The following is a 26,987-nucleotide window of genomic DNA, read 5'->3' on the forward strand; positions in this document are numbered from 1 at the left end:
GGCGGGGCCGGGCGGAACCACTGGCGGCCGGGCGCGGGGGGCGGCGGGGTGGCGGCGGGCCGGGAGCGGGGCGCAGAGCGGCCGCCCGGGGGCGCCGTGTGGGGCTCGTCCTCAGGCTGAGGCAGTGGGCGGGGCGGCGGCGCGGCGGGCCCGAGGGCAACGCGGCGGCGCAGGGGCGGGCGAGCCCACGGCGCGGCGCCCCCCACGCCCCCCGCCCCCCAGCGACTGCGGAGAATGAGCGCCTCTGGCCGCCGAGAGCAGCCGGAGAATAAACCCCGATGATCTCGGGCTGATCCCGCACCCACGACCATGTCGGTGGCCTTCGCGTCCGCCCGGCCGAGAGGCAAAGGGGAGGTCACGCAGCAAACCATCCAGAAGGTGGGCTGGGGGCCGCGGGCCGGGGCTGCGGGGCCGCGGGGTGCGGGCGGGTGCCGGGCCGGGTCGAGGGCAGCCGGCGGGCGCGGGGCTCGAACAAAGCCGGGACGCAGTCGACCGCCGCGACCCCGCCGTGGCCCGGCGCGCGCTTCGCGGCCGGCGTGCGCCAGCCTGGGCGGGGGCGCGGGGCGGCCCGCGGGGTGGTGTCGGCGGAGCCAAGCCGTGAACGACCCCGGGCCGCGCCAGGCACAGTGGGGACCCGCCGCTTTCGGGACCAGGGTCTGCGGGCAGGGGCGGAAGGCGGCGGGACCGGGTGCCCGCGGGGTGGTGTCCGCTGGCCGCTCGGCGCGCTAAGGGGACCCACCTGGCTGGTGAGAGCCGTGACTCTGCGAGGTGGGCGTCCCCGGTCCCTGCGCGCAGCTTGACTGGTGGAGGCGCCACGGGGCGCATGGGGCGACGGGGACCCGGCCACGCCCGCCGCCTTAGGTGTTGGCAGTCCGAGGCACAAAGGGGCGCATCCAGAGTGTGGGACGACGTTCCAGCAGCCCCGCAACCCTTTAAGGAGCGCGCGACAGCTCGGGGCTGACCTGCTGGCCAAGCTTCGCCGCCCTTATTCGAGTGTCAAATTGTTTTTCAGCGTGACACCTGGCCAACCTTCTCACCTAACAGAAACTTTACAGATTCGCTTTACAGCCTTGCCCGCGTTCTGTAAGTTTGGCCTCGTGGTTTTCTAGAGATAACCTTCTGGGCTTGGGGGCACCTTTAACAAAGCCTTAAGTTTTGAAATTGAGATTTAAATTTTCCTGCTGTTTGTGTTTAGAAGATAAGCTCAGAAGAAAGGGGGTGTTAGTCCTTCCCATTTGAATTTTCTCAGTGTCTTTGGTAGCTACGTTGTTTTCTTTTCTAATCTGGGGTCCTTGGCAGTATCCCTTGGTTTCCATGAGCCTCCTTTTTCCCCAAGGGACTCACCTTGATGGTCATAGCCCTTCTTCCTTGATGACGTGACAGGACCTGGGGGACTTGTCCTCAGCCTCTTGGCTATTTTGAGACTACTTTTGCTGTGACTGGTTTTGACAAATTAGAAGCCTCAGTAAATGCTAAATAGGAAAGAGATGACTTGAGGAGCAGGAGAAATACAGGTTTAAAAGTGGGGTGTTTTTATTTGTTTAGTCAACACTTATGGGGTGCTTACTGTATACCAGGCCTTATTCTGAGGGCTTTGCAGGTCTTAGTTCATTTACTTTCTCGTGGTGGTTATTGTCATCCACATTTTATCAATCAGGGCACAGGTATAGGGAGGCTGAGTGCCCACTGCTAAGGTAGAGCCCAGACAGCGGCTCTGCCCCGACAGTGACTTCTGGGTGGGACAATGGGCTGGGCGGAGTCAAGCGTTGTGGCTCAGATGCACATGCTGGCAGCCCAAGGGCCTCTGCGGACCCTGGCTTTATGGAGCTTAAGTGTGATGAGTGTAGTCACTGTTCCTGAAGGTGCCTTGGCGTCAACATTCATCCAGTTATTTGCACTTTGCACCCACCCCCTATTAAAGCTCCCCGAAGTCTCCAGGCAAAAGTGTGTGTTGGAGCACTGCTTCCAAACCTCAGACCAGAAAGACTGCATCCCGGGGCAGAAAATCTGCCTGCTGACCTTTGGAGATGGGTCTTCACCTTAGGCTGTCACCTGATTTGACCTGGTAGGGCTCGCAGTCCGTGTACTCACCTTGCTGTTTTGTCCGTAAATATACATACCCGGGGCTCTTTTACTGGTGTCCTGAGAGGGCATGAGAGGTCCGTGTTCTGCACTCTGTGTCCACAGCACGTGCTCATGCTCAGAGCATGGAGAAAAGCCAGGGGTTCCTTGGAAGCGTGCAAGGTAGTCAGAGAGCAAGAAGTATAGTCTTGTCCTTAGAGTATGTTTGGATAGGAGCCTGCCCGGCAAACTCCTACTCTGCCTTCAAGGCCCCACTGAAATGTGCCCTCGTCATGCCCCCTTGAGAGTCATGTGGTGAGTATAGCACTTTGACACATCACTTGGGCTCCCAGGTTTTCGTGTCGCTGACCTGTTCTTGTTGTCTTCCCAGGTTGGCACAGTGTCCGGCATAGTCAGTGTCTGGTACACGCTGGAGCATCTGTGACACTGGTTCCATTAGTGCAAGTGTTTGGGATAGGCAGTTGTATTCGCTTCCTGTGGCTGCCATAACAGATTACCACAAACGGGGTAGTTTAAAACAGCAGAAATTAATTTTCTTACAGTTCCAGTGGGCAGAAGTCCGAAGTCACAGTGTTGGCAGGGTTGGTTCCTTCCTGGGGTTCCGAGGGAGGATCTGTTCCAGGCTTTCCTCTGAGCTTCTGGGGTTTGCTGGCAGCCCTTGGAGCTCCTCGTCTCGCAGACGCGTCCCCCCGACCTCTGCCTCCATCTTCGTGTGGCCCCTCTTCCTGTGTGTGTCTCTGTGTCCAATTTCCCTTTTCTCATAAGGACACCAGTCACAAGATTTAGGGCCCACCCGAATCCGTGTGACCTCAAATGTAAGTTGATTACATTTGCAAAGACCCTATTTCCAAATAAGGCCCTGATCACAGACACTGGGAGTTAGGACTTGAACGTATCATTTTGAGGGACACAGTTCAACTCATAAAAGAGGATGCGTGGGGGAGGGGTGTACCAGACAAGGAGAACCAAGGAGCAGGGGTAGGAAGGGTCTCAAAGACTGAGGAAGTCTTGGGTGGTCCTGCCTTTGGTCTGCAGGGAGCAGGTACAGGCGCCAAAAGCGGCGGGGCTGGGAGAACCAGCCTGATCTGGGGCACCTGGGCTGCGTGCTCAGGTGGTTTTGCTTGTGGTGACCAAGCATAGCATTAGTGCAGGTGCGACGCAGGTGAGAACCACAGGGGACGTGACTTTGCCAGAGGTCCTGAGGTGGAGGTGAGCCGTGTCTCAGCAAACTCCAGTGGCCCTGTAGCTGGCCAGCTGGCCTGCAGGCCAGAACCTGCCCTGCGCTGCTCTCCCTGGTTTGGGACCAGAGGCCGTGCTCCAGACGCCACCGGTGGGGGTGGGGCTGCCACCGTCTCCATGGGCCGCACAGCTGGGCTGGGGCACGTTGGAGGGGCCCCCGGGAGCGGGCCTCGGCTGCCGTGTGGGGCCTCGTTGCCGCGTAGCACATAGTAGTTGCTTAATAAATGTAAGTTTTATCATTACTGTTTGTATTGGTTTCCTTAATTTGTTTCCTTGGCCGGAGAGCGGGAATGGTGGCTTGTCCCTCTGTACCCCCAGCACCTCGTGCAGGGGGAGACAGGCTCCACAGGAGCTGTGGGACAGGTGGGCAGCTGGTATGGGCCTGGCACGGGAGAGTGAGACCAACAGGGCGGCGGCCTGGTCCCCGTGTCCTCTGTGCCCAGGGGCAGGGGCGGGCGCACAGGGGTAAGGGATGGCCATCTGGGTTGCAGGGGGATGCCCTGTGCTCTCTCAGACCTGAAACTTCTCTTATAGAATGTGGGACAGGGGCTTGCCTGGTGGCGCAGTGGTTAAGACTCCTCGCTCCCAGTGCAGGGGGCCCAGCTTCGAGCCCTGGTCCGGGAACTAGACCCCGCATGCATGCTGCAACTAAGGAGCCCACGTGCTGAGACTAAGGAGCCTGCCTGCCACAACTAAGACCCGGAGCGACCAAATAAATATTAAAAAAAAAAAAGAATGTGTAGGCTAATTTGTAAGGGAGGTAAATTGGCCGTTTAAAATATTAGAGCTGCCTTCACAGTTGAGGATGGCCTGGGGACTCTGAGACTCCCACGAACTTGGCTAATTAATCATTTCTGAAAGCGCTTTCTCCCCAGTGAGCAGAACCTGGGAAGGGTCTCCGGGAATGGCAGTGATCGTGTCCCTTCACTCTGGTCCTTGGGGCCAGCCCTGGGGAGGGGCGGGGATGGGACCCGGGCCAGGGTGCTGCCCCTGAGCACACTTGAACCTGCCCCATGGAGGCTCTGAGTGCAGTCCCTGTGGGTGGGGAAGTGTATTCTCCGGGAGGGAACAGCCACCGCCAGGCCTCTGTCCCCTCTGCCCAGTGAAACTGGGCACAGAGCCCTCCTGCAGGCGCTGCTCCAACGCAGGTGTTGCCCTGGGTGCCCTCTGGTGGACGATGGAAGCACCTGGGTAAAGTCCACCCATCCCTTCCTAAAGCAGTCGCCTGCCTCTTCCAGGGCTGTATCTGTCTTCCAGAGTCTGGAGGCGGAGGGAGGGGCCACAGTCAGGGGCCCTGTGACACTCACTCGAGGTGTCCCCACTGCCCAGCCCTCTGCCCCTAGCCTGTTCCCTGGGCCAGTGGTCAGGGCCTGGGCACCGGCCTCTGTGCTGGGAGTCCCCTGCGATCCCCGGGAGCCCCACCCCCGGAGTGAGGGGGGCCAGGTGCTGACGTGCCCAAGCCGCAGGACCTGGGCAGAGTCGGGCCAGCCTGGACCTCCTGCTCTGTGGCGGGCACCACGACTGTGCACCCTGCCGCGTGAACGTGACGGGAGTCAAAAGGCTCCAGGGAGAAGGTGCTAGATGTTTGTGCCGCGAAGGCTCCTGAAACGTGGTCCCGGGCCCGAGCAGATGGGCGATTGCACCGGGGCTGCTCGGGGTTCTCTTTGTTGCAGGGGTGGAGGATGGGCAGTGGGCCCTGGGATGGGGTGAGGGGGGAGTCCCGTGGAGCTGGGGGGGTGTGGTTTCCTGGGTTCAGACTCTCATTCAGCTGTAACAGTGCACAGCCCAGCCCCTGCTGGGCCTCAGGTTCCTTGTTTTAAGGAGGATGACGTCGTGGTTAGACGTGATCACCTGGCACAGGAAGGCACGTGACCTTGCAAGTGACGGTCTCAGCCTTTTGATTGGACCCTTGACTGGAAGTGATGAGTGGATTCTGAAGGGGAGGAGATTCCAAACCACAGGAAGCCACCTGGAGTCCAGGGTCGAGGCAGAGGGAGCTGCGCTCACGGGGGCGGAGTGGTGGTGACTGAGACAGGAGGTGGCCCCAAGTCGCTTGAGGAAGGTGAACATGTGTTTGCAGTTGTGTCCACGTTAACGTGTCTTATCGCGTCCTTAGAGTCTTTGGAAGTTGAACATGTGTGTCAGACACAGGTAGGACCACGAGGCGGGGGCCAGCCCTTCCCAGGGACACCATGGGAGTAACGTTTGGGGTTTTTTGAAACCCACACACCTGATTCACGGATTCTCCAATCAGGTAAATATGTTTGAAGGGGTCCTGTCAGCGTCCATCAGCAGAGTCTGCGGTGCAGCTCGTGCGTCCCCTGCAGTGGTGGCTGCCCGTGTGCTGGGGAGAAGAAGCCCTGATCAATTAGCAGCGTCGGTCCTGAGAGCTGCGGTGGGAAGAAGGGTTCAGCCACCTGGTGATGCTCGCCCAGCTCTCCAGCTGGCCCCGGGCTTGTCCCGCTCATGCCTCGGGTGGTTCCCAAGACTGACCTCACGTGGAGTCCACCCCATGTGTGGGGGGCATGCACTGTGGCCTTGTTTGTAGCTACAGAAGCCAGAGACTGACTGAGTACCACGTGTTTGTTTGTTCCGTGGAATTCTCTGGAGCCTAGGAAACAATGAGGGGGGCATCTTTGTGGCTGAAACGGGACAGTCTCCAAGATATCAGGGAGACTGGGAGACCAGCGGGACGGGAATGTTCCCTGTGTGCATGCAGCGGGGGCGGGGGGCAGGGGATGCTTCCAGAGCTATCCGAGGTCGGCTGGAATGGCAGCCGAGGGTGGGAGGTGCAAGGCCCACCCTTCCCTTGGGGCTGCCTGGACTTCAGCCCATCCATGAACCTCTTCCCACTTAAAGGGCAGCAACTTTGTTCATTACAAAAACAGCCACAGGGAGGTTGTGAAGGGTCTTTCTGCCCATTGTGGGGTGACCTGAGCCCCCCTCAGCGACAAGCCTCAGGGCTTCCAGGCCCCTCTGTGGCCCCTATTCCAGGGTCGTCGTGAGGGACCACTCCCCCTTCAGAGATCCTCACCCAGGTTCCCCCGGTGGCCCCAGCCCAGCTCTTTGTGGTCTCTAGGACCCCCAGTCCCTCGCCCTCCCAGTTCCCTGTCATCCTCGCTCCGTCACCCACCCAGTCTGGACCCCACGTGTGGCGCCTGCAGCCCCAGACATGTCCCCTGAGCCGGGCCCTGCGTCCTCGCCTGCGTGTCCTCACGGCCAGGCAGGCCCACGGGCAGCGGAGCTCCCACGTCAGTCATCGGTTCCTTCACAGCCGAGTCTAGCCCCTTGTAAAGCCTGTGGTTGATGGTCACAGAAACAGCAGCCAAGGAGGGACACCCCCGGGTCTGCACCCGTGTTCCCGCCCCCACGGGGAGGCTTGGTGTGAGGCCTGTGCCTTCAGGTGCCCTCTTGGAGCCCTGAGACCACCAGGGTGACCACATGCAGAAGGCCCCGACCTGACCCCAGTGCTGAGCCCACGTGAGAGCTGCAGCAGACCCACCCTGACAGCCCAGAATCACGAGAACTAAGGAACTGTCGCTTTCACCACGGCACGTGGGGATGTTTGTGATGCAGCGGCGGGTAACAGAGGCGCCCGTGTGTGTTGTGACCTTGGTCCCATCAGCCTCTGCAGTCATCCCAGGCTCAGGTTCAGAAAGTCACCCTCTTTGCTGGGCACAGGACTCCCTGTCCCCCAGCTGCCCCACCGTTCCCCGTCTCCGACGTGCCACACCCTCTTCTCCAGGTTCCTGGAACTTTGTCTCCGTTTTTGGACGTGCCCTGCTCCACCAGGCCTTTTACCTGTGCTGTCCCCTCCACCTGGGCTGCCCTTCCTCTCACCTCCACCGGCACGTTCCCGGTCAGCTTTCCAGCCATGGCCCAGATGCCATCCCTGGGTGCCCACCGGGGTGTCCGCTGCTAAAGTCATGATCGACACGCTGCCGCCTCGTGGCACCAAGCAGACGTGTGCCCACGGCCATCTCTCCCCAGCTCCGGCCGCCCGCTGCCTGCTCCTCCGTGAGCATGAGTGGGTCTGGCCACCTCTCTGTTGTGCTCGCCTGGGCCTAGGACAGGCCTTCAGAGACGGGGATCTCGCCACCACTCGGCGGCTGTGGCCCTCGATGCTGAGCTCCAGCTCCTCCAGATGATGTGGCCGCCGTCTCTGCTCCCTGCCCCCAGCATCCTCGCCTCCGGAGGCCCTGGGCCACGCCTGGCGCTTGGGTTTCAGCCCTCCGGCTTCAGAGCCTTTCTCTGCGACATCGCCTGCCCCGTCACCCCTGAATCTATAGAAAATCAGGCTTCCCAAGAGGGCAGAGAGCGAGGCATGTGCCTTCTGTGCAGGAATACACAGAACCACGTGTGAGGAAGCTCAGGAGACACAGCAGTAAGTACGTGAAGACGCAGATCGCTAGTCTTCCCGTCGGTTAAGTGGTGACTTGACTTTTCAGCTGTGCACTAGGGTACACAGTTTTAGACACACACCAGGGAGAGAGAAGAGTAGGTAAGCCCCTGGACCCACCCAGCCCCGGCAATCCCAGACGCTTGACAATCACCTCTTACACAGTGTTGTAAGTCAGCTAAACTCCAGTATTAAAGAAATAGAAAAAGGGAAAAAATTAAAACAATTGTAAAGACCAAAAGAAGAAACTTTAAAAAAATAATAAAAATAAAATCACCTTTCAAATGATAACAGTAACAAATGCCTCTCTTAGAAATTTCAGTGAACACAAAGGCATGTAAGAAATAAGATCTCTATTTGTAATCTCCAATCTGGAGAGAGCCAGGGTTTCCCTCCTGTCACCTACTTCTTGTTTCTGGGTTAGATTAGATTACTCAGCAAAACCTGCCTGCACAGAAAGAATCAAATAGTGCTGTGGAGCTTGTATGAAAAATTAGGGGTCATTCTTCCACCCCTGTGCTGTTTCCCACCTCCCAGCAGCACCCTCTGGCTCTCATCATTGCTAAACCAAGTGGCTACTTCTGGAATGCTTTTAGCTTTAAGCGTTGTCTGTTGACTTAATGCACTCAGGCTATGATAACAGAATACCATGGACATTCAGTAGTCACAGCAAGTCCGAGACCAACGTGGTGGCAGAGTTGATTCCCAGTGAGGACCTGCTCCCTGGCTTGCAGACCGTCATCTTCTCGCTGTCTTCACACAGCAGACAGAGGATGCTCTGGTGGTGTCTCCTTCTCACAAAGGCAGTGATCTCCTGATGGGGGCTCTACCCCCATGACCTCATCTAAACCTAATTACCTCCCAAAGGCCCCACGTCCGGGTGCCATCCCATTGGGAATTAGGGCTTCAACATAGGAGTTTTGGTGGGACAGCAGATACTCAGTCCATAACATTTGTTGGCCTCACATGATGATGATGGAAAAGGGGGACTTGGCTCATTTGCATGCCCCTCCCCCACCACACACCTGTGCTCCCGTTGCCCCAGTATGGCTTCCTGGTGGTTGGGATTAGATTCACCTCTGGCTGTGATGATGAAACTGTTGTTCCATGCAGGATCACGTGATCATTTTTCCTGCCCAGTCTTGTCTTTTCCCTGCAGTTGGCAATCTCACTTTTTTTTTTTAAATAAATGTATTTATTTTTATTTATTTATCTTCGGCTGCTTTGTTTCTTCATTGCTGCGCACGGGCTTTCTCTAGTTGCACCGAGCGGGGGCTACTCTTCGTTGTGGTGCACAGGCTTCTCATTGCAGTGGCTTCTCTTGTTGCGGAGCAGGGTCTTTAGGTGCGCGGGCTTCAGTAGTTGTGGCACGCGGGCTCAGTAGTTGTGGCTTGCGGGCTCTAGAGCGCAGGCTCAGTAGTTGCGGCACACGGGCTTAGTTGCTCCGCGGCATGTGGGATCTTCCTGGACCAGGGATCGAACCCGTGTCCCCTGCACTGGCAGGCGGATTCTTAACCACTGCGCCACCAGGGAAGACCCCTCACTTTATTTTTAATCACTTCTCACTAGTTTATCCCAGACTTTCTTCCAGCCATGGAAGCCTCCTCAGCTCAGGTAGTCTGTCAGTCTTTCTCCTCTGAAAGACACCTTTAGTCAGGTTATTCTTTTCAGAAAGTCCCCGTCAGAATTGGCCAATCCTTCCTCAGGAAATCTCTCTCAGGATGGGGTCATCCCTCCTCAGAAACTGCCTCTCGGGATCAGGTCATCACTCCTCAGAATCTCCCCCACAGGATCGGGTCAGGACTTTTCTGAAAGTCTTCCTCAGTGTCAGGTCATTCTCTTCAGGAAGTCTCCCTGGGGATTGGGTAATCCCTCTCAGAAAGTCTTTCCAAGGATAGGGTTGTCCCTCCTTAGGAAGCCTCTGACTGATCTGGGCCATCCATCTTCAGAAAGTCTCCCTCAGGATTGGGTCATTCTTCCTCAGAAAGTCTCCCTCAGGATCAGGTCATTCTTCCTCAGAAAGTCTCCCTCAGGATCAGGTCATTCTTCCTCAGAAAGTCTCCCTCAGGATCAGGTCATTCTTTCTCAGGAAGTCTCCCTCAGAATCAGGTCATTTCCCCCCAGAAAGTCTCCCTCAGGGTCGGGTCATTCTTCCTCAGAAAGTCTCCCTCAGGGTCGGGTCATTCTTCCTCAGGAAGTCTCCCTCAGGATCAGGTCATTCTTCCTCAGGAAGTCTCCTCAGAATCAGGTCATTTTCCCCCAGAAAGTCTCCCTCAGGGTCAGGTCACCCCCTGCAGAAGTCTCCTTCGAGATCGGTTCACCCCTCCTCAGAAAGTCCCCTCAGATTTGCACCATCCCTCCTCAGGAGTCTCTGTCAGGATCAGCTCATCACTCCTTCGAAAGTCTCCCTCAGGATCAGGGTATCTCCCCTCATGAAGTCTCTCTCAGGTCCTGTTATCCCTCCTCAGTGTCTCCCTTAGGCTCCTGTCATCCCTCCTCTGGAAGTCCCTCGAGGATTTGGTCGTCACTCAGGGGTTCCTGCTTTTGATCCTGTCGTCGCTTCTATAGAGTCTCCCTCGCAATTGGGCCATTGCTCCTTTGCTGCCCGAAGCTTCTATCCTGTGTGGAGGTGCTCAGTACTGTGCTTTTCACTCCATTCATTTTTAGGACCTTGCTGTGCCCCAGTGTGTTTGTCAAGCTGGGTCCTTTGAGAACCTTTCCATCTGGACATTCACATCCTTCAAGTTCTGAGGAAAAGTCTTGAACAATTATTTTTGTTTTTTATAAACTTTATTTATTTATTTAATGTTTTTGGCTGCGTCGGGTCTTAGTTGTGGCATGCAGGACCTTTCATTGTGGCGCGGGTTCTTCGTTGTGGTGCACGGGCTGCTCTCTAGTTGTGGTGTGCAGATTTTTTTTCTCTCTAGTTGTAACATGCGGGTTTTCTCTTCTCTGGTTATGGTGCACGGGCTCCAGAGGGCATGGACTCTGTAGTTTGCGGCACGTGGGCTCTCTAGTTGAGGCACGTGGGCTTAGTAGCCCCACGGCATGTCGGATCTTAGTTCCCAGACCAGGGGTCGAACCCGCGTCCCCTGCATTGGAAGGCGGATCCTTTACCACTGGACCGCCAGGGAAGTCCCTTGAGCAATTATTTTTGGATGCATTTCTTCGTTCCTGTCTTTCTGAAAGTCCTAGAAGAATTGTTTTTGGCCATTTGGATGGTCCTTCAATTTCATTACCCTTTCTGTTTTCTACATCGGTCTTTTGCTCCGCTGTCTAGGAGTTTTCTACTACTTCACGTTCCAACTCTTCTGTCGATTTTTTTGTCGTGGTCAATGTATTTTAAATACCCCGGAGCTCTTTTTGTTCTCTGTTCTGTTTAATAGTGTTATTTTAAAAAAATAGATCCAATAACTTCTTTTATCTTTGAGGATATTCATAATAGTTGGGTTTTCTTTCTTTTTGTATTTCAAGTTTCCTTCTTGCATAATCTTCGTCTCCTCCAGCTTTTGGCCTCTGTCGCTGGTTTTGTTGGATCTAATTTACAGGCTTCCGGGAAACGCTGGTGCGGGTCACCCATCTGAGGTCTTGGCTAGAGGTGTCCCCCTGCTGTCGATGTCTGGTACTTTCCTCCCGGGCTGGTCATTTTCCCTGAATCCCCCCTTGGGGACTCCTGCCAGGTAGCTGTGGGGAAGCTCCCAGAGCCTCAACCCTCCCAAGCCTGGTGGGTCCCCAGTGTGGGTCTGCGTCACATCCGGCACCTGGGTTCTGCTAATTCAGTTCTTGCTCTTGCAGTTGCTTCCGCTTCTAGAATCCTGCTGCCTGCGCTGCTGTTTCAGCTGTGTTCACTTTGTCCTGGTGAAGGGTTACTGTCTTCACCCCTTTCCCACCAGCCAGGTCTGGGAGGGTTTGGACCTCAGCGCACACCCAGCCCGCCATCCTCCCCGCAATGTGTCTGGTCTTTTTTCCATAACTTCACTGAGGTGCAGTTATGGAAAACTTCACCTCAGTGAAGTTAGTACCTTGCTTAAAAAAAAAAGTCCTAACAGTGTAACATTTTTCTCCGGCTTGTAAAAACTACAAAGACGTTTGTAATGTCCGGTTGACGACTCATCCTGTGGTTTGGTTTCCTGTCATTGCTTAAGTCGTCCCGTCACTGAGCGTTTGGCGTCCCCCCTTTTCCGAGCTGACACGAATGACGCTGAAATGGACACCCGTGCGTGCGAAGTGTGTGGCCTCGGGAGAGGATTCCTGCCGGGCATCGGGAGGCCAGGAGGTAGAGCCCGTGGAGCCTTCTAAGGGTGGCTCTGAGAGGGAGAGGACATGGCCTTTGGTGGTGGTTTTCCTTTCTTAATTCATCTGGGGAAGTCTTCCTGGGCGAACGGCCGGGATGCCCAGTCCCCCTGGGTTTGATCGCCTGCCTATGGGTGGGCCCCACCGGCAGCCCCAGCCCAGAGCGCCCTCTGGTGGTTCCCTGTCTCGGGCCGGCTCCTTGGCCAGGGTGGGAATGGCTGAATTTGGGCATCATCTCCACAGTGGGGAGAAAACACTCAAGCATAGAGGAGGAGGTTATAACTAAAAAAACCCGAACAAGGGAAATCAACCCTGAAGGCTCAGGGGCTGAGCGGGGAGGGAGAGGCGAGCAAGGCCGCGGCAGGGCTGGCCCTCGGCGCTCGGGTCCTCCTACCCCCGCCCCACGTCCAGGTGGGGAGTGTCCACGCCAGGCCTCCTGGCCGGCCATGTGCGGCCCCTCCCACGCTCCCACGCGATCTTCCTCCCTCTTCTGCGGCCTCTGTCCCCTCCTGTCTCCGCGGGCCACCCAGGTGCTGTCGCCGAGTGGCCGTCCTGGGGCAGCAGCTTCGTGGGTCTAGGAGATGCTCGCAGGGGTGCAGGCTGCCCCCCCCGGAGTCCCCACCGTGTGGCCGTGATTTGTGGCCCTCACATTCCAGACTCCGGGTCCACCCTTGCTGGACAGAAGCACCGGGGCCAAGGGCCCTAGAAAACGGGTCCTGCAGGCTGTGGGTTTCCTGTGCAGAGTGAGAACCTGGACTGGGGGCGCAGGGCGGGTGTGGGGAGGGACGGGCCCTGGTGCCTGCAGGGCTGCATGCTTGGCACAGGGATGTGGAAAGTGCTCGGCCCTGCTGGATGGGGCCGTGAGGGGGCAGTTCTGCTGACGGGCACCGCTGGGCCGCGTGAGCCGTGAGCCGGGGCTCACGAGCCCCGCAGCGGGCCGCCCGCAGACGCACCGTGTTCCCCCGCTCACGTCTGCTTCTCCTTCAGATGCTGGACGAGAACCACCACCTGATCCAGTGCATCCTGGACTATCAGAGCAAGGGCAAGACGGCCGAGTGCACCCAGTGAGTGGCATGGCCACCCGTGCCCGTCCCGGCTGCCTCTGGGGCTTGGTGGCCTGAGCGAGTGGGCCCTCAGGGTCAGCTAAGCTGCTGGGTCAGCGCCCCTGGGTGGCTCCCCAGGGAGAGGTGGGCAGGTTTGGAGGGGAGTGGGAGTGTGGGGGAGAGGGGACCACTGGGGGGGCCCAGGCCAGCCGCACCAGGGGACAGCGAGCTCCTCCAGGTGAGACCTCGTGTGACCCCAGGGCCCCCCCCATTCTCTGAACTGACCCGGCAGCCACTCCCCCTTGGCCACCAGGTCGGGGGTCTCCCCCCTCATCCTGGACCGCAGAGCACTGTGCCGCCTGCCCGTGCACACCCTCCTCCCCCTCAACCGCTCCCTCGCCTGCAGGTACCAGCAGATCCTGCACCGGAACCTGGTCTACCTGGCCACGATCGCGGATTCTAACCAGAACATGCAGTCCCTGCTGCCCGCCGTGAGTGCCTGCCATGGGGTGGGGGGCCCAGGTGTAGACAGCGTTGTCCAAACCTTCGGGGCTGCTCTTTGGTCCAGATCTGGGAGGTGAGGTTGCCAGGGGTCACTGGTGAGCTCCACCTCCCGTCTGCCTCCTGTGATCAGAGGTGGGCTTGGGCTGGTGGGGGGAGAGCACCCTGGGAACCCGGTGCTGAGGCGCAGGACAGGCTGTGCAAGGGCCCTGGGGCACAGGGGGTGTGAGGGCCAGAGCCGGCTGGCCAGCTGAGACCAAGAGGGGTGGGGCGGGTGTGGGCAAGGTGAGGTGGACGCAGCTCCCTGAGTCCCAGGAAAGGGGGGCCCGGCTTTAAACCTCCAAGTGTGTGTCGATAGCCCGGGGAATGCTTGGCATAGCATTTCCATCTTGGCCTGAGGTGTCCGAGCCGGCAGTCAGCGGCGTCCAGCTGCATGAGGGCGGTGTCCCACCCTGGAGGTGCTGGCCGGCAGCCATGGAGTATGGCTGTGGGTCTCAGGGCGGCTGAGCCCCCGGAGCGGCTCCTGGTGGCCCTTCTCCACGCTAACCCTCTCGGTGCCCTTCCCGCTGCCATAGCCACCAACCCAGAGCCTGGCGCTGGGCCCCGGAGGGCTGTCGCAGAGCGGCTCGGGCCAGGGCCTGCACTCGCAGGGCAGCCTCAGCGACGCCATCGGCGCGGGCCTGCCGCCACCCTCCCTCATGCAGGCCCAGATCGGCAACGGTGAGCGGCCCTGGGCGCGCTGGGCTCTGGGTTGGTTCCGGGGGGCAACGGGGTCACCGACTGGGCTCCCGGGTGGCCGGCCACCGCGGTGGGGACCCTCTCCTACCGGAGGCCCTGCTGCAGGCGCACATGCTCGGGGTGAAACGCGGAGGGATAAGGCCCTTATTCCAGGTCCCCTGCGAACTGGGTCTGCGTCACCTCAGAGCGCGGGCTTCCGTGTGGGGCTCCTGTCCTTGGGTTGAGAACCGCCACTAGCCGTCGGGAACCATTGATAAAGGTAACAGGGAGCAGGCGACCCCTCTGCGCGCTCAGCACGTGTGTGCGTTTCCTGGTCACGCGCCCGTGTCCCTCGCTCGTTGCGTCCTTGACCATGGTCAGCCTCCCCCCAACAGCCGCGTGAAGGAAGCTGGCCCGGGGGGCGGGGGGGAGGCCCTAGCGCGAGGCCAGGGCTGCCGTCAGAGGTGGTCTTTGGTGGGTTTCAGCGCGCCCCCCCGCCACCGCCCTGGCAGGTCCGAACCACGTGACCCTGCAGCAGACGGCGCAGAGCACGCTGCCCACCACCTCCATGAGCATGTCCGGCAGCAGCCACGGCTCGGGGCCCGGCTACAGCCACTCGGGACCGGCCTCGCAGAGCATCCCCCTGCAGGGCCAGGGCGCCATCAGCAGCTACGTGTCCCGGGCCAACATCAACATGCAGTCCAACCCAGGTACCATCCCCAGAGACCCCGCTCCCCTCCAGCGCAGGCCAACGTGGTCCCCAGGGCCACCCTCCTCCGGAAACCCCCAAGGGGCGAGGGCCGGGGGCTGGGCGGCTTCAGGGGAAGCTCTGAGGAGGGGCAGCAGCCGCCCCGCTGGGAGGACTGGGTGGCAGCCAGTGCACAGGAGTGGGAGGCTGAGGGGCAGGTAGGGCTGCGGGGCCTTGAGCACTTGGGAAGCGTCAGGTCCCAACCAGGGTGTCCCACGACAGTCAGACGCACCGCGGTTCAAAGGCTTAGAACAGAAAAAGAGGATGGGAATTATCTCCTTAGCTGTCGCTACGCTAATTACACATTGAAGACAATCTAGTTTGGATATATTGAGTCAAATAAAATGTCACAGAAATAGATTCCCCTGTTTCTTCTCATTCTCTGACGTGGCTCATGTCCCCTGTGCTGGACGGTGCTGCCCTGGAGGGTCCCGAGCAGGGGTGGCAGGAAAGGACAGGCAGACGGGGCCCCCACTGGAGCCTTCGAGACCCGGGTCTTGGGGGAGGCGAGGCGATAGGCTCCTCTGGGACCGGCCTTGGGGACTTAGGGGCGTGGGGCCGGCATTTCACATTTTATGAGTTGCCCAAAGGCGCGTTGGCGGGAAGGGTGGCGTGGCCTCGCGGGGCAGAGCTGCACAGGCCCAGCCCGGGAGGAGGGCTCAGGCGGGTCTGGGGTGCCGCCCAGGAGCTTCGTGGGTTACACGGGGTCTGTCGTGTCCCCCAGTGTCCATGATGCACCAGCAGGCAGCCTCGTCCCACTACAGCGCGGCCCAGGGCGGGAGCCAGCACTACCAGGGCCAGTCCATGGCCATGATGGGCCAGAGCGGGCAGGCGGGCAGCATGATGGGGCAGCGGCCCATGGCGCCCTACCGGCCCTCCCAGCAAGGTGAGGCCCGCCCCCGGTGCAGGGAACCGGTGGGGGAGGGGCAGTGTGTGCAGTGCGTGGGGCAGGCCTCCCCGTGTCCCCCGGGCGGGCCTGGTGGAGTGTCCTCTGATTGGGGGCCCGTTGGGGAGGTTCTGGGGCTCGGGGAGGTGACGTCCGGCGCTGTCCCCTAGGCTCGTCCCAGCAGTACCTGGGCCAGGAGGAGTACTACGGCGGCGAGCAGTACGGCCATGGCCAGGCCGCCTCGGAGCCCATGAGCCAGCAGTACTACCCTGACGGTGAGGCCGCAGTGGCTTCCGTCCGCTGCTCGCTGGTCGTTCCCGATTCAGACCCCAGAGCGAGTCCCCTTTGGGGGCGGGCGGCGGGCCTCTGCTGAGAGGAGCTTCCGGCACTGGCCGCCTGGGGTGGGTGCGCAGTCCTGAGGATGGACGCGAGTTCACCGTGAGATGCTCTCAGGAAGGTGACAAGCGTGAGCCAACTGTCCCGTGACGCTCCCCTCCCAGCTGCTCAGCTACAACTTCTGCAGCTTCTTTTCCTTTTCCGTGTCACCTTTCAGGCATCTTCAAATGGCCCCAGGGTTTGTGGAGGTGGCATTTAACATGGCCGCAGAGGGCGGGTGGGATTTGGGGAGGACCCCCCAGGCAGGGTGCGTGAGCAGGCCTGGTGCTGGGGAGGTGGCCAAGACCGGGGAAGGGCAAGCCGTGACCCCCCTGTGGAATGGTGGCTGGGCCTCACGAGGTGTCACGCACTCCGAAGGGAGCCGGCGGGGGGATGGTGACCGTGTAGCGACGTTAAGAGCTGACGTCCACGTGTGTGTCACGCATCGGGCACCGAGTACACTCTGTAACCGTGGCTGGTTGGTCCTCACGCTGCCCCGAGGGGCAGGTGGCCGTCTGCACTTTAAAGTGAGGGAACCGCAGCTGCCTGATGGCAGGAAGTGCCCCCGTGGGTTCCGTCTAGGGAAACCGGACCGCACCCAGCGCCGGGGTCTCCTGACCCGACGGCCGAGTTCACGCGGCCTCTCCTGGGTCTGGGCAGCCGGGGCCTCCGCTGACTGCAGGGCACCCTGTTTGCTTGCAGGACATGGAGATTACGCCTACCAGCCGGCGTCCTACACGGAGCAGAGCTATGACCGGTCGTTTGAGGAGTCCACGCAGCACTACTACGAGGGCGGTAAGGTGGCCGGGCCTCAGGTTCCGGGCCCGACGGGCGTGGGGCGTATGGAGATGGGGGCCAGGCGCCGATAAAACCGCCAAGGTGATGTCACCAAACACAGATTTGGGAAGAAACAGGCATAGTCGGTTCTCACACGGTTCTCAGGTGCGGGGACTTCCTGCCGCCCCAGGGGCCCCGAGAGGAGAGGAGCCATTAAGCTCACAGCGTGGCGTGGTCCTGGGCCTTAGTCTGGACGTCAGGATTGGGGACAATGGCAAGGCTGCCCGGGGCCCGGAGAGGAAAAGGCAGATGATGTGTACAGAACAGGTGACTCGAAAATGTGACTTTTGGGGTGACTTTTTTTAAGTTGTAAAAAACATAAAGTTTACCATTTTAACCATTTTTAAGTGCACAGTTCAGCGGCACTAAGCACATTCATACTGTTGTGCGACCACCGTCATCACCACATCATCTCAGAGCCTTCTCGCCTCCCCAACCTGACACGCTGTCCCCAATAAACACTAACTCCCCACTTCCCCTCCTCGACCCTGCTCCCCTCCCCCTCCAGGAAAGCGGGGCTCAGCCTCCTCGCGGGAGGGCCCCCTCCTGCCTCGCCTGCTGCTCCCCGGGACGAGCTCGTTGAAGTCTGAAGGGCACAGTTCTGTACCCTCGCTTTGGGTTGCGTACGATTGTCTTTCATAATTGATGAGTTTGCTAAAACATTCAGGGACTTCTTTTAAGGCAAGTGTGGCATATGACGCAGTTTCCTCCTGGATCTGGAAGCATTTTGTTCCGCCTTGTTAATGACCCTTGCACGTGTTAACACGGTACCGGCCATACCGCAGCCGGTGGCCTGCCGGGTCTTGTTTAGGGTGAGAGGTGCGGGGGGGAGTTTGCTTTGAGAGGGCTGGGCGCATAAGTGGCCTGCGGCCCTGAGAAGGGCAGGATGTTGGGTGGGAGCAATAAGGGGGTCGCCTGAAGCCAACAGAAAGAACTTTCTAGTAATTAGGTTTGTCCCGCAGGCGGATGGGGAACCTCGAGGGGCACGGGTGGCTGGTCCTGGGGTTGTGCACAGGAGGTGGTATCTGGCAGGAGCCCTGTGGGGTCCCCGGAATGAGAGGACCAGTGTCAGGAAGGGACCAGGGCATGGCCGACCCAGCCGAGCAGGACACTGTTGCTGTCGGGGCCACTGCAGAGGAAACCTGGAAGTCCCGATGGCATTTCCCGTCCATGAGGTTTGCAGGAGCAAGGGCTGGACAGAGCCAGTGTCCGCTGTGACACGTCCAGGGCGCTTCTGTGGCATGTTCCCCCGGGTCATGCCAGGTGTACAGGACCAGGGTGTCCGGGCGCCACCTGCTGCGTAAAACAAAGGGCGCTAAGAGCACACACACCACAGACAGCCTCTGGAGAAACACCTGGGACAGCGATGGAGGTGATGAGGCTGGGCGGGGGAGGGGGCCTTCCTCCCCGGACCTGTTGAAGACGGACTTGGTTTGTTTTTTTATTTCTGAATCACCCAGTTAGAAGTCAAACTTACTGAAAATCAAAGCACTAACCCTGTGGCCCCCCAGACCCGCCCACACCCCCCAGTCCTGGGGTTGCAGCACCGCTGTTTGGGGCGTTTCCCCCGATGGCGACGGTGACTGTGATCAGGCGTTGGGGATGGTGGGGACGGCTCCGCCCCAAATGGCTGCCACGCGGGTCCCCGAGGCTCATCCTTGCTTGGCGACAAGGCTGTATAGACGGGTCGGTCACCCTGTGCATTAGCACCTCTGGCTGTCCTACGGCCACGTTCCTGCCACGTTTAATGACAACACCAGCCTCTTCTTTCACAAATAAGTGGTTCCTTTTTTCACGGCCATGTCACAGAATGTTGCAAGATTCTTAAAGATAGAAACAAATGAAAAGGAGAGGAAAAACAAGAGAAGTCGTTGTACCGGCCAGTGGTGGAGGGAAGGCCCTGGAGCCGCTGTCGCTGTCCCAGGCTGTTCTAGGAAGAGCAGTCTGGGCTCCCCAGCTCTGCTGCTCCCACGAAACCCTCCTGAGAATCGCTCAGGCTTGTTCAAAGAAGTCCTGCCTCTCTCCTTTCAGAGTTGTCCATACAGGTCCATCTTCTACTGGGATTTGGCCCCAGGTCAAGAGAAGGTTTTTCTGGGTGCGTGAGAGTTGCGCCGGGTTTTCACCCCCTGCATACCTGCTGTGTCTAGGCCACGGCGGCTGCTGCTGTGAATTAACTCCTTTACCCGTTATCCTAGAAAGAGAAAAGGGGTTGTAAGACACGAGAATATGCAGACTGACCCCATAACTCTGAAACCCTGGAGAAAACCTGCCAAGTCTCTGATGAATTTCTCCGATGCATTCCTCACAAAGACAGTGAACCTGGGTCTCCACTGGTCACTGACGCCTCCTCGGCCATCGGCCGTCCCATCGGCCATTGTTGCTGGGACCGGTCATGGTTGTGAGGAGGGAGCAGCTGTCAAGGTGTTTCCTTAGATGATGACCAATCAGAAAACCCAGCAGATTCCTCAGAGCCCACTTTGGAGAAGAGCTCCTGCGCTGTAGAGCATGTGTTCCTTCATTGTTCTGCGCAGCTGGAAATTGAACTTCCTTATGGGGTTTTAAGCCTTTCTACATGAATTCGCTCTCAATAAAGCTGTTATTCTAAAATGTACATTATCAGGATCCTAGTTTTAAAATACTTACATTTTACTGGACTTCCCTGGTTGGTGCAGTGGTTAAGAATCCATCTGCCAATGCAGGGGACACGGGTTCGAGCCCTGGTCCGGGAAGATCCCACATGCTGCGGAGCAACTAAGCCCATGCACCACAACTACTAAGCCTGCGATCTAGAGCCCACGCGCCACAACGACTGAGCCCACGTGCCACAACTACTGAGCCTGTGTGCCACAACTACTGAGACTGCATGCCGCAACTACTGAGCCCACGTGCCACAACTACTGAGCCTGCACTCTAGAGCCCGTGAGCCACAACTACTGAAGCCCATGTGCGTAGAGCCCGTGCTTCGCAACAAGAGAAACCACTGCAGTGAGAAGCCCGTGCACCACAACGAAGAGTGGCCCCTGCTTGCCGCCACTAGAGAAAGCCCGCGCGCAGCAACAAGGACCCAACGCAGCCAAAAATAAATAAATAAACAATAAAATAAAAATATTTTAAATGAAAAAAAATCTATAAAAAACTTAATTAAAAACAAAGACAAGAACAAGAAAACCACAAGCAGCCCTCCTTTCCAGGCTGTCTGGTGCCACAGGGGGTAAATACCCCGGGTCCCCTCGCCCCGCCTGCTCCTGCTAGAGGACGGGGTCTCATGCAGAGAAAGACCCACACTCTGCGGTTAAAGGCCAGACACTGTGGTTTTGAAAAAAACGATGAAACTAAACTTAAATTGGTTTTCTTATAAAGGTGTTTTGAAAACAGAATGGAATTTAGTCTCTACACCAATCTAAAACTCTTAAGACCTGCATTAGGAAGACTTCGTAGCAAGATTTTTATTAATGTATTTTTAAAGTTTTGTTTAAATATAGTTGATTTACAATGTTGTGTTTCAGCTGTACAGCAAAGTGATTCAGTTATACACACACACACACACAGACACACGTGTATATATATTCTTTTTTTAGGTTCTTTTCCATTACACACGTACAAAGATTTTTAAATCGTTGTTAATACTCCCTTTTTTAAAAAATTTATTTATTTTATGTATTTATTTTTGGCTGCATTGGGTCTTTGCTGTGTGTGGGCTTTCTCTAGTTGCGGCGAGTGGGGGCTACTCTTCGTTGCGGTGCGCGGGCTTCTCACTGCGGTGGCCTCTCCTGTTGCGGAGCACGGGCTCTAGGCACGCAGGCTTCAGTAGTTGCGGCACATGGGCTCAGCAGTTGTGGCTCGCCGGCTCCAGAGCGCAGGCTCAGTAGTTGTGGCACACGGGCTTAGTTGCTCCGCGGCATGTGGGCTCTTCCCGGACCGGGGCTCGAACCCGTGTCCCCTGCATTGGCAGGTGGATTCTTAACCCCTGCGCCACCAGGGAAGTCCCCAATACTCCCTTTAACTGTTGGTAATTACTTGGTAATACGTTTACTGCTCTCCCAGTTATTTTCTTACCAGGAGCTTCCTTCCAAAATGAGGCTTTAGCACGGGTGCTGGCTGGCTAGTTAGAGTTTTGAAAATGAGAATTAAGCCATTTTCTCTGGGAAAAGAAAAAGTAAGTGAACCTAAAACATCTCTGGGACTGTACCCACATATAGATGCAGAACACAAGGGCAAACGTCTGCCTCTTTTCGTTCATAAAGTCACAGGAAAACACATTACAGGTCTGAGCTGGAACCCTGGCTTGCATGTTTGCCAATAAGACGAGGGTGTCCCAAAACTTCTGGGGTCCCTTTGAACTGCGGGGATCATACGGCTTTTCCCTGTGTCTGTGTCCAGATCTCCTTCTTCTTAGAAGGACATCAGCCACTGGATTAGGGCCCCCCCCAACCTTGTATGACCTCCCTTTAACTAATTATATCTGCAAAGACCCTATTTCCAAATGAGGCCACAGGTTCCTGGGGTCAGGACCTCAACAGCTCTTTTGGGGGACACAGTTTACCTACAACACTGGTATTGGTCTTTGTCTTAATTGCATTAACCTCTTCACTTTGGCGATATATTTGTATTTCTATAAGACAGTAAGAGAAAGTATTGTATTGGCCAAAAAGTTCATTCGGTTTCGCTGTAAGATGGCTCTAGTAGCGCTTAGCTGTCTTTAACTTCATTTGAAACAATTTTGTAATTTTGTTAGATTGTATGTGACAGCTGTCATACCTGTGCATTTAAAAAAAAAAAATCAGGGCTTCCCTGGTGGCGCAGTGGTTGGGAGTCCGCCTGCCGATGCAGGGGACGCGGGTTCGTGCCCCGGTCCGGGAAGATCCCACATGCCGTGGAGCGGCTGGGCCCGTGAGCCATGGCCGCTGGGCCTGCACGTCCGGAGCCTGTGCTCCGCAACGGGAGAGGCCACAGCAGTGAGAGGCCCGTGTACCGCAAAACAAAACAAAACAAAACAAAATTAAAAAAAAAAATCAAAACTGGTGAATTTTTGTGCAGCCATTTTAATATTGAAGATGGAAGAAAAAAAGCAACATTTTTGGCCTATTATGCTTTGTTATTTCAAGAAAGGTAAAATCGCAACCAGAATGCAAAAACAGATTTGTGCAGTGTGTGGAGAAGGTGCTGCGACTGATCCAACGTGTCAGAAGTGCTCTGTGAAGTTTCACGTGGAGATTTCTCGCTGGATGATGCCCCATGGTCGGGTAGACCAGTTGAAGTTGACAGCGATCAAATCAAGACATTAACTGAGAGCAATCAACGTTGTACCACGCGGGAGATAGCTGACATACTCAAAATATACAAATCAAGCTCTGAAGATCATTTGCACCAGCGTGGTTATGTTAATCGCTTTGATGTTTGGGTTCCACACATGAGTGAAGCAAAAAAAACCTTCTTGACTGTATTTCCTCTTGTGATTCTCTACTTAAACGTAACCAAAAGGTTCCGTTTTTAAAACAAATTGTGACGGGCGATGAAAAGTGGATACTGTACAGTACTGTGGAACAGAAGAAGACAAGGGGGCAAGCGAAATAAACCACCACCAACCACACCAAAGGCTGGTCTTCATCCGAAGAAGGTGAAGTTGTGTATATGGTGGGACTGGAAGGGAGTCCTCTATTATGAGCTCCTTCCAGAAAGCCAAATGATTAATTCCAACAAGCACTGCTCCCAATTAGACCAACTGGAAGCAGCACTCGACAAAAAGCGTCCAGAATTAGTCAGCAGGAAACGCATGATCTTCCATCAGGATAAGGCAAGACTCCATGTTTCTGTGATGACCAGGCAAACACTGTTCCAGCTCGGCTGGGAGGTTCTGATTCCTCCGCCGTATTCACCAGACCTTGCGCCTTTGGACTTCCATTTTTTTCGGTCTTTACAGAATTCCCTTAATGGAAAAAATTTCAATTCCCTGGAAGACGGTAAAAGGCACCTGGAACAGTTCTTTGCTCAAAAGGATGAAAAGTTTTGGGAAGATGGAATTATGAAGTTACCTGGAAAATGGCAGAAGGTAGTGGAACAAAACGGTGAATACGTTGTTCTATAAAGTTCTTGGTGAAAATGAAAACTGTGTTTTATTTTTACTTAAAAACTGAAGGAGCTTTTTGGCCAACCCAATAAAATAAAATAATTTGAATTGTTGTGGAAAAGAAGAGGTGCTGGAGCAGTGGACTCGGTCTAGGGAACCCACAGCTGCCCATGCCTCGAGGGACAGCGGAGCTGCCATTGCTCTCTGGAAATGAGCTCATGTCTCCTTCCCTCTGCAGGAAACTCACAGTACAGCCAGCAGCAGGCGGGGTACCAGCAGGGCACAGCCCAGCAGCAGACGTACTCCCAGCAGCAGTACCCCAACCAGCAGAGCTACCCCGGGCAGCAGCAAGGCTATGGTAAGCGGTGGCGGGGGGCATCACAGGAACGCGGTCATTCGGTGGGCGCCCAGCAGGCTTCTTATTTTGGAACAGTTGTAGATTTCTGGAAAAGCTGTGAGGAAAGCTGAGAGTCCCCCCATGGTTAACCTCGTCCATTACCAGGGCCCTGTGGTCACAGCTAAGAAACCAAGGTTGGTGCATGGACGTGGACTGAGCCAGTTTCTTCGGATCTCACTGGCTCTCCTGCATGTCCTTCTCTGTACGGGACCAGGCCAGGATCCCACATGACATCAGCCCCACAGCTCCTTGGGCTGCGAAAGTTCCTCAGACTTTCCTCATCCCTCTTGACCTTGGCACTTTTGAGGAGGGCTGGGCGGGCACTGCCTAGACGCCCCCTCAGGTTGGGTTTGTCTGGCCTGGGTTCTGGAAAGAAGACCACGGCGAAGCGCCTTTGCGTCCCCTCCTGTGGGCATGACTTGCCTCCGTTGAGTCTGGCCTTGGTCACATGGTCAAGGGCGTCTGCCAGGCCTCCCCAGTGTTGGGCTTCCTTACCTCTCCTCCTCCAGACTCTGACATCACTGGGTCCAGCCCCACTCGAGGGGGCACTGTGTACATCAGGGGTCCCCAACTCCCGGGCCTCGGACCAGTACCGGTCCGCGCCGGTTAGGAACCAGGCCGCACAGCAGGAGGTGAGCGGTGGGAGAGTGAGCGAGGCTTCATCTGCCACTCCCCAGCGCTCACATCACCGCCTGAGCCATCCCCCCCTCCCCCGTCCGTGGAAAAATTGTCTTCCATGAAACCAGTCCCTGGTGCCAAAAAGGTTGGGGACCGCTGGTCTACATAGATTATTTGGAATTCTTCTGTAGGGAAGATGGGTCTCTTCTCCTCCATTCACTTAGTTATTGATCGTTTATTTATATTGGTAGGTGCTCACGGGTATTGATTTTACACACTGAGTTACGATCTAAACTTCTTTATTTTATTGTTCAAACCGTCTCAGCCCTGCCTCTTGGGAGCTCAGGTTGGTGCCTGTGGCCCTTGGACGTGCCCCATCCTTTTGGTTTAGAGCACTTTCTTCCTTCTGGGACCACAGTGTTTCCCGTGCCCCAGCCCTAGAAACAGCCAATTTTGGAAAAAACACTCGGCCTTTGTCAGTTTCTCCTAAACCATCTACTTAGGCTCCGGAGGCACAATTACCGTCTCGCACGCGTTTTCACCATTTGCTGTGTCTTTGACTCCCGTGTTTACAGTGACCACCGTGACTGGTGTAAGCTGGTCCCAGGAAGTGGGCCCGGGGCGCTGAGAGTGGCCCCCAGGCTCCGTCCGGGTGGCGGTGGGAGCACAGCTGCGAACCACGCGGGACTCCGCGCAGCCGCCAGCTGTGGCGCTTTCACTGCACGGGCTTAATGTGGAGGGAGAACGGGTACCAGCGTCAGGGGCTCTGGCGGACGGGGGCATGGGGTGGTCTCACGGCTCCCGCGTGTGTTCTAGGGCCTGCCCAGGGCGCCCCCTCGCAGTACTCCAGCTACCAGCAGGGACAAGGCCAGCAATACGGAAGCTACCGAGCGTCTCAGACGGGCCCGTCCGCCCAGCAGCAGCGGCCTTACGGCTACGAGCAGGCAAGCCTTCTGCCCGTTTCCAGACTCGCAGCCCCCGCGTGCGTCAGACGTGACGAAGGTTTCCCTGGTCGTCAAGAGAAACAATAACACAGGGTGAACTGGCACCCAATGTCCCTCCAGAACGTTTATTCTCTGAGCCTGTAAGGTTTTTAAAAATTACCTCTTCGGTCAGACACAGCTGGCTCTGTGTCCTTGTCCTTTCACGCCTCGGTGTTCCCCGCGCGCCTAGCAGCGTCGGGCGTCTGGTGCGCGCTTGGGGGCCCCGGCGACGAGGCAGATTCCAGAGCTTGTATCTCGCCTGACACAGCCGGGCGCTGTTGGCGCCGGGATGGAGCAGCGGCAGGTAGTTCTGAGAAGAGGACCCAGAGGGCAAAGGGACAGAACGACGGGGGGCAGGGCTGGCGTAGACCAGGTCGGGGAGGCCCTCTTGGGCGACAGCGAGGCCATCAGACCTGAGCAGAGCCGCTCAGGCTCCCAGGACGGCAGGGAGGCCTCGCCCCCCTGACGAGGATCTGCTCTGCGTGGGGTGGGGCCCTGGAGGCCGTCGGAGCCTTTGGTGACAGCACGGTGGCTGCTGGAGAGAGGTGAGAGGCTCCAGGACTCTAGGTGCTCTCAGAGGTAGTGCTAGCGGGATTTGCTGGTGGGCTGGACGTGGGGCGTGTAGGAGAGGCGGGTCGGGGCGGCCCCAGGGATTTCAGCCTGGGCTGCTTGAGGCGGTTGCCGTTTCTCGGGGTGCAGAGGGCTGTGGAGAGGAAATCAAGCTTAATTTCAGATGCCTCTGACTTCCACCTGGAGGCGTGGAGGAGAAGGGCGGTAGATGATGGATGTCAGCCCCTCCTGGTGGGAGAGAAACCCATGAGGGGTGAATGTAAGTGTCCGGGGGCCTCTCAGCGGAGGTGCCACGGGGCCAGGACATGAGGATGAGGGTGAGCCAGCCTCGGGACGCAGCCGTGCAGAGGTCCTGAGGCGGCCAGGTGTGTCTCATGCGAGTCGGTCAGGAGGAGCCTTGGCGTCTGCAGCTCAGGGCAGGAGCAGGGCAGTGGGGCGGGAGGAGACTTATCCTGGGCATCTTTGGAACCTCCTTTGAACAGAGCCCCTTGCAAGGGCTCATTGTGCATCGGTGGCCTTTTGTGCTGGGTCATAGGCACTAATGACCGTTTACACGGCTAATGAAATCTCAAGGCACCACATGGATGACGGGTGTTTTTCTCAGGCACCTGAATAGGAAGGTCCTGTATTTTATTCTTTTAAATGCTTCTCACCCTGCTCTCTAAAGAGAGATCATGAACCAGTCATACTTAGAGGATGAGTTTTCAACACGAGTAAACAAGCCCAGGGCAGGGTAATTAAGGAGGAAACCTTTTTGACCTTGAAGAGAGCAGTGTGGAATGTTCCCGAGTGTGCCGGAAGTGGTGCCAATGTCGTTTGTGGCTGAGGGAGCCCGTCACAGACCTGTTCACAGCAGGCTCAGGGTGGGGACGTGACTTGAGGCACCTGGACCAGGCCCAGCACAGTGAGCTGCTGTGTGACTGGGTGAACCAGCCTCTTCCACCCTCTGACCTAAATCAGTCGCTGCAGCCTGGAGGGTGGCTTCTGGACGGCCGCTTATCTGCCTGCCTCGTGGAAACAGGCAGAGGCTGTTTGGTCGCTTGCCTTTTACGTTCCCTCCACCTCTCATCCTGGGTGTTGGCGGGGGGGGCGGGAGTCTGTCTTACCCTTGGGCCTGGACCCTCTCATGCAGGACTGTTGGGGTGTAATCTGTGTCTTGGTCTCTTGCAGGGCCAGTACGGAAATTACCAGCAGTAAAGGACAAACATTCTTATGGAGGCTTGCAGCGGCAT

The 26,987-nt window shown here is 57.2% G+C and overlaps 1 protein-coding gene across 1 annotated transcript; it reads left to right on the plus strand.

Annotated features, from left to right (window-relative positions):
* Positions 1-267: 267 nt before the first annotated feature.
* On the plus strand, positions 268-26,952 carry SS18L1 (SS18L1 subunit of BAF chromatin remodeling complex; the record flags this gene model as incomplete). The annotated part of the gene is made up of 11 exons (XM_082671475.1): positions 268-378; positions 13,001-13,077; positions 13,463-13,547; positions 14,133-14,277; positions 14,787-14,984; positions 15,747-15,908; positions 16,079-16,183; positions 16,986-17,078; positions 23,426-23,545; positions 25,019-25,146; positions 26,926-26,952. Exons 1-11 carry the CDS (start codon positions 310-312, stop codon positions 26,950-26,952), a joined length of 1,209 nt encoding a protein of 402 aa, XP_082527601.1. The 5' UTR covers positions 268-309.
* Between the last annotated feature and the right edge of the window lie 35 nt (positions 26,953-26,987).

This window comes from Grampus griseus, assembly GCF_964374135.1.
Source record: "Grampus griseus genome assembly, chromosome: 14".
NCBI lineage: Eukaryota > Metazoa > Chordata > Mammalia > Artiodactyla > Delphinidae > Grampus > Grampus griseus.